This window comes from Ixodes scapularis, unplaced genomic scaffold (genome assembly GCF_016920785.2).
Source record: "Ixodes scapularis isolate PalLabHiFi unplaced genomic scaffold, ASM1692078v2 PGA_scaffold8__174_contigs__length_109621045, whole genome shotgun sequence".
Lineage (NCBI taxonomy): Eukaryota > Metazoa > Arthropoda > Arachnida > Ixodida > Ixodidae > Ixodes > Ixodes scapularis.
In genome coordinates this window covers 22,333,450-22,351,204 of record NW_024609883.1, presented here as the reverse complement: position 1 = coordinate 22,351,204, position 17,755 = coordinate 22,333,450, and the positions used below count along the sequence as shown (strand labels likewise).

The window sequence follows — 17,755 nt, the reverse complement described above, 5'->3', positions numbered from 1 at the left end:
ACGTCGACCATCTCAGCTACGGTTCACGCTTTTGTAGCCCGAGTGGCGTCGCGACTGTAAATTGCGAGCGAAATCTCATCATGCGAATCAGGTTTTAGCGTACATACTGCGGCGTCCACGCGGAATGAATCGCCACATGTCACATTATTCACGCGATGTTTAGCGCTGTAGCGAGCCTCGGTAATTTCGCTGACGCCGCTCAAGTAGTCAGACATCGCCAGGAAGACGTAGAATCAACAATTCGAACGCGAAAAAAAGCAGGGGGACTCACACCGACGCCGACAACATCGCATTTCAATGGTTTGTTTATGGGCGACGGCGAGTTTCTTGCCCACACCCCCATCGCGCATGCGCGGCTCCGGTGGCGTCCGCTAGGGGCGCTCCGGTTTGTTTGTAAAGATGACTTGGTGTATACTATGCACTATTAACCATGGCTATGTTCCCAATCTGCTCTTATAGATCACATAACAGCACAAATGAGCAACGCTGTAGAGCAAGGCCCGTTTTCAAAAGCAAAACTACAAGACGGCGAGATTGAATGTAATTGAAGCGCGGCTTATATGGTCGTGTACAATCTGTTGACCAAGCTGAATTAGGCGAGCCGCGCTCAAACGTCAAGTGCAATTAGGTAGGTTGATAATGAGCCAGCACTGATCAGTAACGAGAAGCTGTTGTGCGCAGTAGTCTGTAAACCGTGTACTGACGAAGAAAAGGCGTAAATTGCCCCCCTCTTCCGTCACCGCTGGACGCTGGATCAAGCTCATTTCTGGACCGCGAGTGCCGCAAGTTACAAATACAGTCGTCAGAGTAAAGTAAAAAACGCTGCTCCAGAGGCACATGCGGCTTCACGCGCATTGCACTCGCAAAACACATACACACGGTGACGATTCTTGTTCGGTATCCAAGCGTGCGAAGGCCCAGAGACGCAGCATTTCGGCGTGCCAAGGAAGCTTTGATCTCGCCACGAGACCGGCGAAACTTGCTTTCGACGTCTTGTGCGTTTTTCGCGCGGCACTGCGCTTCCTTACAAATTTCCACGTGTTCTCAACGGCAAGTCTCACGGCTTACACGGGGTTTTAAAAAAACGTCTTTGGCGAATGACGACGAACGAGTAGAAACCGTGTCTTCAGCACGCTGCCGCTAGCCTCTGCAACTCAAGCAAAAAGCACGATTTTGCCGCATGCAAGATGGCCGTCCGGTGGCCGTATTCGCCCTGCAGCGACCAAGTGGGGATGCGCGATCTAGCAATTGTCATACATATCAGTGCTTAGAGATTAGTGGTGCTTGCACCAATAGACCATTTGCTATTTACCCAAGCACATCGGAATTGTATATTGCGCCGTTATTCGTACATTCTACAACGGAAAAATGTTTTGACATATATATATATATATTATGCATAAATATTAACAAGACCAATTAATTGATTCCTTCATCGATTAAAGGGTGGCGATTTATCGGGATAAAAATTTTAATGGACTCCCAGAACGTATACAACATTTAAAATTTCAAGAGCTAAGGGTAAAAGTTCCTAACACTTCCTAGCACTTTAACCGCTTTAACCGTTTTTTCATTACTTGCGTAAGCTTGTGGTTCTGACATGTATGAAAGAAAAACATTTCAATTCTGACAGTATAGCAAATTGTGCATTTTCATCTTTGACATAGAACGCACAGTCAGTCAGTCTAAATACTGTTTTACAACCGAAAAATAATACTGGGTTCTAGTCTAGATATTGATCGTAAAAAAAAGGTAAAACGAAGATACTTTGTACGGCATAAAACAGTCACTTCAATTCAATTTCATCAACGAAGGCAAGCTCCATGTGGCTTCACACAACACTCTAAAAAACGCCTGCGCGAATACTTACCCGCAAAACACTGAACAGCCAATCTCTGCAACCTACGAAATCAGACCAGCAAATGATGAGGCGGACTATCCGTCTAGATCTAAAACTGAAGTCTGCTCTGTGGCATTACGCAATGCAAAGCGTCATGCTTGCATTGTGTAATGCCACAGCACAGACTTCATTTTGAGGTTGAAACGGATGTTCCGCCTCATGATTCGCTGAGCTGATTCCGTAGATCGCAGAGATTGGCTGTAGGAGTGTTTTGCGGGTAAGTAACGCGTAGGCATCTCTTAGAGTGAGGGAAGTATTACAACTTTATAGGGGACAAAATTAACATACCTTACTATAGAGCGACATAATAGCTGGATCATTACGCACAATATGACGTAACCCCTAGCGAACTAAGCATATTGTCGGGTTAGTGCAACCTATGACGGGTGTTTGCTGGGCCGCTATTTGCTGCGCAAGCCCAGAGCTCATTTACATTTCATCATTTTCCATTAAAAACTACCCTGAATTAATGGAATGCACGTCGTTGAACGTGGAGAAATGCGCGTCCGATCCAACCAAGGTTTTTGTTATTGGCCGGCCACAAATTGGGGGCGTGTTTTGAGAATCCGCTGCGCCCAACCACCTCAAATGTGGCGCTTCGTGAATATACCCTATGGTCAATCTTACATTTTAGTCATACACAACATCTGTTTTCTGATGTTAGAAAAACAAAGTTCTTCAGGAAATAAGACGGACAAAGGAAAACGTTCTTTTAAACGACGTTACAGCGTTCGTGCAGCACGAGGTGGAAGAGTGTGTTTTTGAGAACCGTTCAGAACCGGTTCTAAGAACCGTTATTGAGGTATATATTGGAAGCGACAGATCAAAGCGACTCGGAAACAAGAAAATACTCTTCGCTCGAAGCCGCTGTACCTTCCTTAGTACATCGATCGTCTCCAATTCCACCCGTCAAGAGCATCACTGTCTCTTTTCTATTCTGTTCTCTCGTGCTTACAGTGGGGCATCAATCGGGCTCTGGAGCTGAGATTCGTGCTTCGAAGACAGCGGAACGTTGGAATTAATTTCCATCATATTTTTATTAAATGAACGAAGAGTGAAAAAGCTTGCAGGATTTAATACTTGAGATGGCACTATAGGACAAATAAAAATGTGGGCAACCACAAACAGCGTTTGCTGTGTTGTTTGGATTAAAAACGTTGTTCGAGGGTGCCTTTTTTTTTTCTTTACTACTTGTTCTAGTTTAGAGACAAACACATTTGTTTGTGATCTCATTTTACTGAACAGTAATACTGCATTTACCCTTACATAATTGAACGTTTAATTCTGCCCGTGTGCTGACTCAACGGCATTAATTTTTACTTTAAACTTGAGTATTGTGTGCCTTTTTGCGTACTTCCCGTATTCGTTGAGTCACAGCCGAGAAGGCTGATGAGTTGTCAAGCTTCGAGTTGAAACTTTTCTCTTCTTGTTCTGCCATTTCGTCGAATTACAAGTAGTCATATTTAATGACCCGACATTCTATGAAGCAAAGTATACGCAGAGGTGGACAATTAATTACTCTCCAGAAAAATCTTAAGACTAACTAGATTACCTTTGCAAATTACCTAGAAATAAGAGTGCCTAAATCATAATTTTATTGTTTTCAGAAATTATTTACATTATTTTATAAATATTCTGTCGTCACTTCCCTGTCATAACATGACAGAACCCACCTTTTTTTAACACCATATACACAGTGTAACAGAGCTGAGTTGTCAAGCTTATCACCATCCTTTCTAGTTGGTACAAGACAACGTATCACACTAAATTAATTTTTTTCATAAAATAATGCGACGGGGAGGTCGCGACAAAAGAGAGCTGCAAGACAGCAAGACAGCCCCGGCCCCTTACAGCGGCACACAAACAGCGACTCAAGGGGAAAGAGAAAAACTTTTGGTTTGCGAAATTGTACAATATGGTCAAAATTCAATCAAAATGAAAAATATACAAGCAAAAAGAATTCACATGGTTTCACACCATATACAAGTCAATCAAATACATGTATTAACGATTTGGAAATAAATTTCGTCAATGATTAATGATTAGAGATTGCATAGACATTGCATGCTCAGATCGTGACCTCTAAACCTTAACATTTCTTTTCCGCAATTCGGTTGGTGAGGGACCATGTCCCATGCAGTGTTAAGCGTGACGGGTGGTGTGTGCTTGAATCCTTCTAGTCAGAAATGCAAGGCCGCTCAGAAATTGCGGGTTTGTAGTTTCCTCGACTTTCAAACAAGTGCTCAGCCTATAAGTGAATAAATTATATAAAATTATAATTGCAAATCGCTTGAACAAATCAGCATTGCGAAAGTTATATGGAGCGTTGCAAGTAATTCTGATCCTATATATATATGTATACATCACGGGCACTTCACGTCATCGTACGTGGTCTCCGAGGGGGATATAAACGAATATGTGCAGATGAATGAACCGTACTTAATCCAATGAATTAAAGAATCCAAGTTTTTCAGGAACCCGCCGAAAGCCAAAAAATGGCGGAGCCAGGATTTGAACTCTGGGCCTCCCAATGTCCGGTCGGGTGTGCTAACCACTACACAACTCCACCTTGGCTTTCTGGCGTTTCCTACCTGTCTTATTAATGCACAAGAAACGAAATGTGTCCAATCGGAGGTGTTCTGGAAACACACGCCGCCGCGTGGAACGCGGTACGACGCTTAGTGTCACGTGGTACGTGCTCGTTTGTGCTCCAGAAATCCTCCCACTGTTTGTCTCGCCCCGTGTACATGTAGTATTCTTTGTTTATGAGCTTTTAGAGACACGGTATCATCATCATCTGCGAGAATCAAGAGCCACGTTATTGAATATACAACACGGGCACTTCACGTCATCGTACGTGGTCTCCGAGGGGGATATAAACGAATATGTGCAGATGAATGAACCGTACTTAATCCAATGAATTAAAGAATCCAAGTTTTTCAGGAACCCGCCGAAAGCCAAAAAATGGCGGAGCCAGGATTTGAACTCTGGGCCTCCCAATGTCCGGTCGGGTGTGCTAACCACTACACAACTCCACCTTGGCTTTCTGGCGTTTCCTACCTGTCTTATTAATGCACAAGAAACGAAATGTGTCCAATCGGAGGTGTTCTGGAAACACACGCCGCCGCGTGGAACGCGGTACGACGCTTAGTGTCACGTGGTACGTGCTCGTTTGTGCTCCAGAAATCCTCCCACTGTTTGTCTCGCCCCGTGTACATGTAGTATTCTTTGTTTATGAGCTTTTAGAGACACGGTATCATCATCATCTGCGAGAATCAAGAGCCACGTTATTGAATATACAACACGGGCACTTCACGTCATCGTACGTGGTCTCCGAGGGGGATATAAACGAATATGTGCAGATGAATGAACCGTACTTAATCCAATGAATTAAAGAATCCAAGTTTTTCAGGAACCCGCCGAAAGCCAAAAAATGGCGGAGCCAGGATTTGAACTCTGGGCCTCCCAATGTCCGGTCGGGTGTGCTAACCACTACACACACACACCCGACCGGACATTGGGAGGCCCAGAGTTCAAATCCTGGCTCCGCCATTTTTTGGCTTTCGGCGGGTTCCTGAAAAACTTGGATTCTTTAATTCATTGGATTAAGTACGGTTCATTCATCTGCACATATTCGTTTATATCCCCCTCGGAGACCACGTACGATGACGTGAAGTGCCCGTGTTGTATATTCAATAACGTGGCTCTTGATTCTCGCAGATGATGATGATACCGTGTCTCTAAAAGCTCATAAACAAAGAATACTACATGTACACGGGGCGAGACAAACAGTGGGAGGATTTCTGGAGCACAAACGAGCACGTACCACGTGACACTAAGCGTCGTACCGCGTTCCACGCGGCGGCGTGTGTTTCCAGAACACCTCCGATTGGACACATTTCGTTTCTTGTGCATTAATAAGACAGGTAGGAAACGCCAGAAAGCCAAGGTGGAGTTGTGTAGTGGTTAGCACACCCGACCGGACATTGGGAGGCCCAGAGTTCAAATCCTGGCTCCGCCATTTTTTGGCTTTCGGCGGGTTCCTGAAAAACTTGGATTCTTTAATTCATTGGATTAAGTACGGTTCATTCATCTGCACATATTCGTTTATATCCCCCTCGGAGACCACGTACGATGACGTGAAGTGCCCGTGTTGTATATTCAATAACGTGGCTCTTGATTCTCGCAGATGATGATGATACCGTGTCTCTAAAAGCTCATAAACAAAGAATACTACATGTACACGGGGCGAGACAAACAGTGGGAGGATTTCTGGAGCACAAACGAGCACGTACCACGTGACACTAAGCGTCGTACCGCGTTCCACGCGGCGGCGTGTGTTTCCAGAACACCTCCGATTGGACACATTTCGTTTCTTGTGCATTAATAAGACAGGTAGGAAACGCCAGAAAGCCAAGGTGTAGTGGTTAGCACACCCGACCGGACATTGGGAGGCCCAGAGTTCAAATCCTGGCTCCGCCATTTTTTGGCTTTCGGCGGGTTCCTGAAAAACTTGGATTCTTTAATTCATTGGATTAAGTACGGTTCATTCATCTGCACATATTCGTTTATATATGTATACATATATATAGCAGTATTTTATTTCAATTTTAAAACATGGTCGAGCCCCAGACAACCAGACAAAATGTCAATAGCTCAACTCTGAGTAAAAAAGGAAGTTGTAATGAGTAACTTCTCGCTTAAACGTAATTGTCTCAATTTTCCTTGCCTCAAAAAAAAATGTATAGTTGTCACTGTTAGCTTGGACGCTTGAAGAATAGAAAGCTAAAAAAAATTAAATAATTTTGTCTAAATTGCTGTTTTGAATTAACTCATTACATTCATAAATTAACGCCTGCGTAAAGTAATAAATTACAGCACATGATGAACATAAGTAATGTACTTACCAGGTGCAGCATTTGAAGAAGCTCCCAGTGGGCAGATAGCGAAACCAGGGGATTTTCTTTCTCCCTCGCTCACCGTGCATGCTGAATTGCGCTGATCGCAGGATGGTTTCGGGGGAGCCGCGGGTGGCTGCGTGCCGTGTCGCTGCAACCCCCGGGGCTCCTTGTCCGAGATATGCGACCCCATCACGGGCTCCTGTCCGTGCCGACCGGGCGTCTTCGGCACCCTGTGCGACTCCTGCCTCGAGGGACACTACGGCTTCACTGTGGACGGCTGCAAGTGTAAGTGTCTCTGCCGCACCAATCAACGTCAGCAGTGAGGCGAAGCTTTCCAATGGATCTTTTTTCAGGTCGAGACAAAACAGCGATTCCCCTACCACCCCCTAGGGGGATTGCACCCCCCCCCCCCCCCCCCCAAGCTTGTCTGAGGGTAACCCCTAGAAAATTGCATCCGCCAAAAAAGGATAATATTGTGCGCGAAACGTCTGTTTTCTTGAGCGCGCTGGCTCAAAAGTGGTTTCTATATGGAGCTAACGCCCCAGTGGCATCAAAGCACGAGCCGTTTCGTCGCCTCTCCTCCGCCCTGCTTAGCCCCTTGGCTCCTTCTCCGATTGACGTGAAGAAGAACGGAGAGGTTTTCCCGGAGAATATATATTCGGTACTGACATTAAATGCGGTATTACAGTACTGATACCGTGACTGATGTTTTCTGACAGTGCCTTTTGCTTTACTTTGTGCTTTCTGAAGGAAATTACGCATTCTTCATAAAATATGTAAACTGTCATGTTTAATGTGGGGTTTCTGAACCTCAGTCGGGCACCAAGTATCCACACGTAGAAAACAGCAAAACAGAGTGAAGTAAATAGAGAAAAAAATTGCCCCCTTGTGCAACCCCCCCCCCCCCCCCCCAAACACACACACACACACACACACAATTTTAATTCCTGGGGAAACGCTTGAGACGAAACCAAGCTGTGCAAGCTCCAACTACTATTGGGGTCTGTTGGCGTCTGTTGGCGTCCGGAAGGGGAGTTGAGCTACCCCTTCCTCGAGTCACGGAAAAGAAAGGAGAGCTAGCTCAACTCTGCTTGGACGCCAATCGTAGCTTTCGCCGCTGCATGAGGAAGGACTCTGTATGTAAAAAAACCCTCTTGAAACGTTTTAATTTCTCCAGCCCCCGGGTCTCCATCCGACCCCCTTTCTTGACTTCCTGTTTTGGCCGTCAGGCGCCGTAAGGTTTGATGTGGTCACGGATAAATAGGTGCATCCATTCCCCTTGGCACGGCGGTGTCTTGCGACGCACTGTGAAAGTAGGCAAAGCAGTGGTTTCTGTGTCACGAATGAAAATTATAGTATGTAGCAACACATTATTTTTTTTTAACTGCGAGAAATGTTTTGCGGATGCTGCCAATATCTCGTTTCATCGACGTCAAAAAGGTTTCTGATAGACTCTTATGAATCGAATTTTCTTCATGTGCCCGAGTGATCTTGAAAAAATCTAAATCATTCGCCCTCTCGCGTCTTTGTAAAAAGGCGACTAGTTGCTTCATATTACAGTTCCACTTTCTCAAAGTTATTTGCAATAAAGGCTCTCTCGGAAAACAAAAATCAGTGTTAGGTTGGCTTTGACGTATAAATTAATTTAAGCAGATATCTTCAGCGACCTCGCACTTCCTTCGAAGCCCTGCGAATTGCTCTTACCCATTGGCGGAAATCATGTGCCAACCACGCCAGGATGGAACGATTATTTGCAAACTTAACATTCGTACATAAGAGAGTTTTAGTATATTGTATTCGAGGGCTACGCTTTTCTAGCGGGAGCTCGTTCCGTCCCTTCGAAGCACGGTTTGGGCTCACGCCCGTCGGGACCGCTATCCTCAGCGTACGATCTACTAAAACTCTCTATTGTCTCTCTCAAACCATACCGCTGTCTCTCCTGCAGATATTTATTTAGAAAAAAAGGCCAAGATGCGGTCAAGGCATCTATCTTTCAAAATGCCCAGAAGGGTGTGAGTGTATGTTTTTGTCTTACACGCACGCACTCTCGTATAAAGCAGACGCCAAACGAAGCTACGCACTCGTGCAAGTTGCTTCGACAGTGCCGTACACTATGCAGCTTTTTCTTGGGTCAACGGCGTCCGTACTAACCTTGAGAACTTATTGAATATCTCTAGAATTACGATAAAAAATCATTTTCATTGTCTCATTTCTTCAAAGTGAAACCAAAAACTAAGAATAATTAAAACGCAGATGCACGGCACTAAAACCGCTTCAGGTCAATGATGCACATTTTAAGCTCGCCTGGTTTATATGGAATGACGATACATAGAGGATGGCCCAGTACCGGACACTTCGGCGCTCTCTTCCGCGTGGCCTGGGTCGTCTCGCCATAGGCAATAGCATCGATGCGTTTCAATGAAGCAGCGGAGTGCCGCAATTTTTCGGTTCTCTCAGTCTTTACCTTGAAGATGAACTGCAAGAAGAACACAAAAGGCTCTTTCTGATAAAGTGCCGCTCACTGGCAACACGAAAGATTAATTACATTATGTCTACGGTGTTGGATATCATTGGCATTCCGAGGCAGGACTTGCCTCTCAAAGTGGCACTTAGTTCTCGCTCGCACCTTCGTCTGAAAAACTAGATCTACGGGTCGTTCAAATCCTCGTAAGGGAGTGCAGATTTCCGGCTTCCTTAACATGCAAAGAAAAAAAAAATTTAAAGAGAAGCTTAGATGGGAAAAGGATATCACAAAACGATTTTATAACAAAAAAAAAATTAAGAGCTGTATTTACGGCGCTATACGAATTTGTAGTTGGCGCCCGCGAGAGCCGCCGCTGGTCACGTGGTAGGCCTGTCGACGCCGCTTCAACGCGTTTTTCCACGCCCACGTCGCCGCCGCCGCACAAATTCGTCTGCTTCGGGGCGCCGCCGCCGTCGTCCAACCGGCGCACAGGTCGATCACGTCTGCTTGCGCTTTTTCGGGAGTTCCCTTTGGCCTCTAAAAGTTACTTATTCATCTAAGTTTTTTGTGATACTTCAAACAAAGATAAATAAGTTATTTTTAGAGGCCATAGGAAGCTTCCGAAAGAGCGCAAGCACCACCTGACAAATATGGGTCCGTCACGTGATAAATAAGGGCCATTTTTCCGCGGCGCCCGCCGGCGCCAACTACAAATTCGTATAGCGCCAGAAATATAGCTCTAAAAATGTTTTTTCTTCGTTGTAATATCGTTTTATGATATCCCCTTTCCATCTAAGCTGTTTAAAAAGAATGTTTGTTTCCCTTTGCATGTGTCCTTTAACAATAACCAAAAAACTGCAGGTGTGTGTGTGTGTGGGGGGGGGGGGGGGGAGTGACGTATTTGTCGTTTTGGTTGTCTATTAATTTATACCGATAGCTTCACAAATCAATAAGGAATAGTGACAAAACGTCTCGATCTATTTCATGTAAAAAAACTATGCATCGCAGAACGCTCAAACTCTGCCATAATGTAACCCTGGCGGTCCAAGCAAGATGCCAAAGTTTCAGCCCAATCCGATACCTTATTCAAATGTTATAAGTGAGTTTCTGAAAAGTTCAGTGGGAAAATGGCGGCCGACAGAGTTTACCCAGAAACCGACAACGGGCAAAAGTAGGCTCCATTTTCCCATTGAAATTTTCATAAAATCACTTATTTCTTTTGAATATGGTGTCCGTTCGGACTGAAGCTTTGGCATCTGGTTGTTACCACTAGGGTTACATTCTGGAGGAGTTTGAGCGTTCTGCATGCGTAGTTTTTTTTATGTGGGCCGAAAAGTAGGGTTTACTTTTCTCAATCGAATCCTGTAGTTCTGGCGTAGATAATTCAAGCTAAAAAATACAGGGTATCCCGAAAAAAAAATGTGTTTTTTATTTGCAAAAGTTAAACTACGCATCGTCGAACACTCACGTTCCGTTCAAATGTAGCACTAGCGGTCTGACCAGCTGCCAAAGTTTCAGAACAAACCGTCATTATTCAAAAGCTCTAAGCGATTTTTTTTCTTAATTTTCAATGCTGCAATAGTGGCCCACAGGCTCACAAATACATGGGCAGTTTTCACATGCTTCCGAGAACGGACCCCGCTCCTTAAATGAAAGTTTAAGGAAAGCACTTATTACTTTTGAATATTATAACAATTAGTTTTGAAAAAGTTGCATGTGATCCGGACCGCTAGCACTACATATCGGGGGAAATAGCGTTCGCTAATGCGTAGTTCATTTTCTTAATAAAAAAAAAATTATGGACACTGTGCGGTTAAAGGGAAGCTACGGAGCTTCTTGGAAAAAATGAGTTAGAAGTGAATTCTAGTGTATTTTTACCCCGTGAACCCGAATACCCAAACCATTTGCTGCGTAAGTATTGTTAAACGCGAGAAAAACGCGAAAGACAGTCGCTGTCCGTGACGTCATCGACGGCTCTTTTGGCTGCCCAAGGCTAGGGGGGGCGGGGCTTCAGCCCTTATTTTAAATTGCTCTTGTGGCTCTCCGGCGCGTCGCATTGAAATATAATTGTGATATCTGTTACTCTAAAGGCCAAATGAACGCAATTCAAGCGTTTTTTCCCAAATGTAGAAGTGCCCCATCTTCCCTTTAAAGAGCGTTGCAGGGTCCCCCTAGCTTCTACACTTCATCGCTCTCTCTCTCATTAAACTATTTTTTGTCTCCTCTGCTCTCCCTCAGGGTGCGGATGTGACCCCCACGGATCCCTGGACACCCACTGCGACGAGCGCACGGGGCAGTGTCCCTGCAAGCCCAACGTGGTGGGACGCGCTTGCGACCGGTGCAAGGTGAGCCTCTCTGCCTTCTACCTCCGATTCCTAGTGGTTTGGAAAGTTTTGAATGAAGAGACCTGCTGATCACTGAGTCTGAAGAGGATTCCTTGGGTTTGAAGCGTGACATTTGGCTCCGAGATGGACCAGCCTCGTCTATAGATTTTGGCACTTTTAAATTAAAACTTCCGTGCGTTTTTTTTTTTGTCTTTGTTTTTGTATTGATAAGATGTGATACCCTATTCATAGTGAGACTGCATGTGAACGTTCATTGTTGGAAGAGCCCAACAGATAAAACTGTTTTGCTCATGTCGTCAGAGAAAAAACGCTGACATTATTCAATTACGTCAGAAGCGAATACCATTATCCTTGAAAACAATATAGTTAGAATTGCACTTTGGCGTTTAATACCCATTGAGTAAATGGTTTTGGGACAAATGGCCTGTAAGGAGTAGAAAGTGGCAGAGTGTGTTTGAACTGGAGAATGTCCTAAACCGATTGTAATTGAATAAGACTGTCGAGCAAGTGCCGCTGCATGAACAGTCGAGTTCATGCTGGTTCTTCCGCCACAGCCCGGCTTCTGGAACCTCGCCTCCCCGAAGGGCTGTGAGCCGTGCGCCTGCAACGTCACGGGCTCGCGCAACGTCCAGTGCGACGACCGCACGGGTCAATGTCCCTGCAAGCCGGGCGTCGGCGGACTGGCGTGCGACGTCTGCCTCCCGGGACACTACCGGTTCTCTCACCAGGGCTGTAAAGGTACGCAATACACATATTGCTATATTAGCCAAGCATCAAAGAGAATGCAGGGACTGGTGTTCCACGTGCCACACGCGCACGCCTTTTCCGTATAAAAAGTTCGAAGTAAATAACCAAATAAAGAGTTGACGAACGCGCGGGCAAGGTGCCATTTGTTTTAGACATTTGCTTTCGAAAAGTTACTACTGCTGACGCCAGCACGTGCAGCGCATGGAACACCATTCTCTGCATTCTCTTTGATGATTGGGTAATTTAGCAATAGGTATATTATTATTTCTCCCGGGTTGTTTCGTAGAGAACACGTTTCGGGCAGAAAACGTTTAGGGAATGAAGACGAGGAGTGTGCTGGCATACTGTGGCAATTTGAGAAAAATATTAGAAAGGAATGGAAGATGATGACAAGGCTGCATTTATATGAAATTTGTTGTGTCCCATAGTTGTCCATAACGTTTCTTTCTGATATGTTGTAACTTGTCACTTTGGGAAAATGCTACCAATGTTTACTGGACAATGTTCTTTCTTGTGCATATTGATCGCTTTCAGGGAAAAACTCAACCTTCATAGATTCTGGCCGAGTTAGAACTTCCAATAAATGCCGAAAGGTATTATGGGAAACGGCTATAAATAATCAGTGACCAGGCGTGGGCAGGCGAGCAACCGAACTGCAACACCGTTTCTCCCCGCGCTCTCTCTTTCTCTCGTGTTGCGTAGCATATGTCTAGGTAGATGCTGTGCAAGAAAATGCGGGATTGGGAGCATACAGCTTGTACAGCACGTTTTTACTGTTCATTGCGCGCCTCACCTGTGGTCATTTGGAATTTCCGTAAATTATCCCTCGTCGGTTATCGAGAGTCCTGGACCATGATTCAGGTTGAGACTTCGCGACCGAAGAAGAAAAAAAATGCTTTGACGTAGTAATCAATGCTCTCTCAAATGTAGTGGAATTCATCACAAAGTCACTTAATCTGAATCACATGTATATCACTTCGCGATTCTTGGCAGAATTGCCTAGAGGAGCAAGACACAGGTGAGCGAAAGTGTCATACTCAGTCAGCTCAGGCACCTTCATTGGCGGTTGTGTTGTTCCTTGAACGGGTGTGCTCTGGGACGCGCAGAGTGTGAGCCGTGCGAGGCTCCAGGTCACGTGTGCGACGAGGAGACCGGGCGCTGCGTCTGCCCCAAGAACACGGGCGGACGTCGCTGCGACCGCTGCAACACGGGGGCCTGGGGCTACGACCCCATCGACGGATGCAAGGTGATCACACGTCAGACGTCGAAGATTGCACGTGACCTACCACCAGCCACCACGCTGTATTTCTACATCAGATCGTGGTGGCTGAGAGGAACACGTTTGATAAACTTGTCATTTAGGCGGTTAGTCAAAACTGAAAGCATCACTGTCCTGTAGTCTGTTGCGGCATAAGATGTTCAGTAGAAGCTCCGCCTGTAGTAAAAGCTTTCTACCTTCGATAACAATTCTATTCACGCGCAGACGAAGCACGACGGAAAGTGATGAGTGCGTGCTGGAGGAGGAGCTTTTCCTGTGGATTTTACGTTGTAACACACAATAGCTGGTACCGCCATGGTGTTGTATTCATTTCTTATGTGAAGCATACTGCATACCAAGGTGCAGTTCTAGTAGGAGTGGCGATGCAATTATAAAAATCGGGCAATTAATTTCAACACATATCCTTAAAGACCGACGACCAGTTCGCGCTTTCAACATTTTATCCCCTTCCACCTCTCCCCTCTTCTACCCTCTCCACCTTTGCCTGTTTCCTCCTCCCCCATGGTGAAGAGGATCTTCTGCCTTGCAGAATATCGAGTCTGGTCGTCGGCCTTTAAAGGGGCCCTGCAAGACCTTCTTTACTGTTTTTTTTTTTTTAATTTGCATCGAACCTGAGCGCACTGAACGTAGTAGCTTAACGAAGCTTTTCTTTTCTCGAATTTCGCTGTATTTTGAAAGTTATAGGCAAACTAAAATTACCAAAACGAGCAAAGAATAACCTCCTTCATGACGTCATTGGTCGCTTGAGTGGCCGTGAACTAGAGGAGGGGTAGTGAGCTAGGCAAGCGCTCACGGCTGCCGCACTCCGTGTTGACGGCTCGAGAGGGCGCCCCTAAAGCATGTTCTGGATAAACTGTATGGAGCGGGCAGCCAGGGCGGCTCGCATTGCATTTGCTGCACGATTCAACACTAATTCGGCATGACACTTCATTGGCCACAAACGACAGTAAACACGGGGTAAAGATCAGTTCAGAACGGGAGCCACTTTGCGCTGCCATACCGCCAAACGGCCGAACCGCAAGCCAAACCTTCTTGCCGAAGGCCTTCGGAACGCTTGGAACCGGTCGGATCCTCGAGCCCGTAACAACCGCAGCGCCGCCGCGTACATCCGGGACCTTTCTACGCTCACCGCTCGTCGGTGCCTGATCCCACTACGTATGCGCCGCCTTTTCCACCACTTGGTGGCGGGTATGTTGACGGGTCATTTCTTGTTTCCGTACTTTATGAACTGGATTTGTTTTTTTTTTTTCTGATCTAAAATACTGAACAAAAACTACTTTTATAAATAATTGAAACGGTTCGCGCCACTTATATTTTGTATTTCAACTAAAAAGTAGCTTTTAGCGGCTCTGACCAGTAGTAAGCCCAGGACCAAAGACGTCACATTTCGTGCGCTTTCGGTACCGCGGGTCGCCCCCGTAGGTGGAGGAGGTTTCCGCGTCCTCCGGTTAAAATATGACGCACTGATATTTAGTTACTCACTCAGTGCCCGCTGGCTTGCCCGAGCCCCAAGAGACGTGGAAACCGCAAAAAAGGTAGACGCTTAAATATGATTGCAGGGTACCTTTAAGGCTCATCTCCATGAAGCAGATACGTTGCTAAAAGGCGAAGAATTTCGCTCCGAGCTGTTGCGCCGGGCGCAAAGCGAACGTGCCGCCGGGAGAAATTTGTCTCTTGTTAGCGGCATATTCGCTTTCGTGAAGACTATTATTTACAGGACGTAAACTCAAACGTATAATTTCAGGCCGTGTCACGAAGTGTCACAAATAAAGAACAATTCAATCACCGCAATCAGCAACCGCGGAAGCAAAAAGACGAAGTGTCAATAAGAGGTCACTCCAGACATGAACCCGAGAAATACAAAAATCAAGCGGGAGGGTCCTGTTTCTCGCAGTTGTGCGGCTGCAACAAGCTGGGCTCCCTGAGCCCCAACTGCGAGGAGCTGACCGGCCAGTGCCAGTGCCTCGAGGGCTTCGAGGGCCAACGCTGCGATAGGTGCCGCGCGGGCTACTACAACTTCCCCAACTGCAAGCGCTGCGACTGCCACCCGGCGGGCACCGACCCCAAGGCATGCGTCGGTGGTGTTTGCCAGTGCGACGAGAGGGGACAGTGCCCCTGCAAGGTGAGCCCCCCGCGCACGCCCCTCCACCCTTCCTTGTGGACATGAATGGGCTGAAATGCCGCATTAAAACTTGGGTTTTGTCTGGTTGGTTCATACTGATTCAAAGGTTAAACATTGTAGAGCCCATCCACTTCACATGAAAATGGATGACCAGCGAAGCTTTTACCTTTGCGACAGCTTTACGATAACTTTACGACAACTATACGACATCTATACGATTTACATATGCCAGCAAAACTTTTACCTTTACGACAACTTTACGACAACTATACGACATCTATACGATTATGATTGCAATGAAAACACGTGTTTAATTGTCTTTATTTCCGATTGAGCCCAAGACTCTTTACCAGCATCGCGGAGGCGAAAGAAAAGAAGGTTAGATCGGCGCGTTCTGCCCTCAGCCTCTTCACAGCGCACTCTTACCTGAGATAGGTCGGTGACCGTAGATGATAACAAGGGAACAAGATTTCACTATCTAATAATGCCAAAGAAGGCTGACTCACATGGGTTGCTCCCTCTTTTTATTTATCCTTGCTAGGACCAATCAGAACGAAGAAGCGCCGTCTAAGCTTGAGCCTTTTGCTACTATCCATGGACGCATTTTTTTTTTTTTTTTTTTTCAGATCCTAGTGCATAACAGCTTCGCTGTAAAATGTTAACAAAACAAGGACAATGAAGACACAAAAAGCGCCTGTCCTGTCTTCTTTCTTGTCTTCATTGTGCATGTTTTGTACGCACGTTTCAACCTTATAAAATGCAGTTTTGAAGAACCAGGGTGTCCTGGATTTCAATGTGTGCTCCTGAATGACATTTTGGAGATTGTGATGTTTTCGAGCTTTAACCGAAATTGGTGTTTCCGTATTATTATAACGTGATTTACCACAGAAAGGTGACTTAAAACGTTACACTCTTAGTGGAGGTCAGCCATGATACTATCTACAGCAATAATATATTAGATTCAATTTAAACAAGCGGCCTTTTAGCCGACCATGGACTCAGTAGTGAGCGGACATCGTCCCGTGCTTTCGTCTGCAGGTGAACGTGGTCGGGAGACAGTGCGACCGCTGTCGGGAAGGCGCCTTCTCGCTCGTGGAGAGCAACCCTCGAGGCTGCACCGAGTGCTTCATGTTCGGTCGCTCGGAACGTTGCAGTCAGGCCAACATGGTCTGGGGCCAGGTAAGTCTAAATCTTCCATGCGAATTCGCTGGGCACTGAGAATAATGGTAGGAGCAAGAGGCGGCGAACAAAGAAAGAAAGATACTTTTCTTGTAGACCACAGCTCAAACTGTGTGGGTCTTTTTTGTTACTGTTGATGTTGTGAATCTCGTTGCTTTGTTTTTATGCAGTTCAATAGATGCATCGATTTAAAACGGACCATCGATTGTCCTTTTTTCCACCTACGTCCAGCGCATTAAGACTCAGTTTCAATTTACATCGTTTGCGGTGTATTAAATCCTACTTTTGTACTTTACTTTTGACTCGTATTGTGATAGCATGAATGCGTCACTCTGAATTTGTTTTTATATATGGTTTTGAAATGCATCGTGCTAACCATAAGAAAACCTTCACAAAAATAATTATGTTCAGTAAAAAAACACAGCTTAACAGTCAAGCAGTTAAAGTATGTGGTGGTAGTTTATCACGATGGGCGTACGTCATAGTAAACTCACTGCCAAGCGCACCATAGTCTGTACACCCCTCTTTTGCAGGGTGACCAGTTACTATATATAAATGTCACTCTGTGCAGGTAAAGCTGATCCTGACGTTATTTTTCGCAGAGTCCTCGTTTGTATTTAAGCGCGATATTACAGCCTGAACTCTATCACAAAACCGACATACCTACAAAAGATTTTTTTGGTGAGTGTTCGTGCGTGTGTGTGTTTGTGTAGGTAATAATTTAAGGTGTCTTTTCCAAGAGTACCCATTTTGTTTCTCCCCCAAAGATTAAACTTTTTTTTTTCAAACCAGATGGGAGAAGGTGACAGGTCAAATAT

The 17,755-nt window shown here is 45.5% G+C and overlaps 1 protein-coding gene across 1 annotated transcript in view; it reads left to right on the top strand.

Annotated features, from left to right (window-relative positions):
• The window catches only part of LOC115324735 (laminin subunit alpha-1), a 143,585-nt gene that overhangs the window by 71,433 nt on the left and 54,397 nt on the right, over positions 1-17,755 (top strand). Inside the window, exons 21-26 of the mRNA XM_029985369.4 lie at positions 6,909-7,086; positions 11,504-11,610; positions 12,165-12,348; positions 13,464-13,603; positions 15,531-15,758; positions 16,797-16,937. Coding sequence (XP_029841229.2) covers positions 6,909-7,086; positions 11,504-11,610; positions 12,165-12,348; positions 13,464-13,603; positions 15,531-15,758; positions 16,797-16,937 — 978 coding nt within the window. The remainder of the gene's footprint in view (positions 1-6,908; positions 7,087-11,503; positions 11,611-12,164; positions 12,349-13,463; positions 13,604-15,530; positions 15,759-16,796; positions 16,938-17,755) is intronic.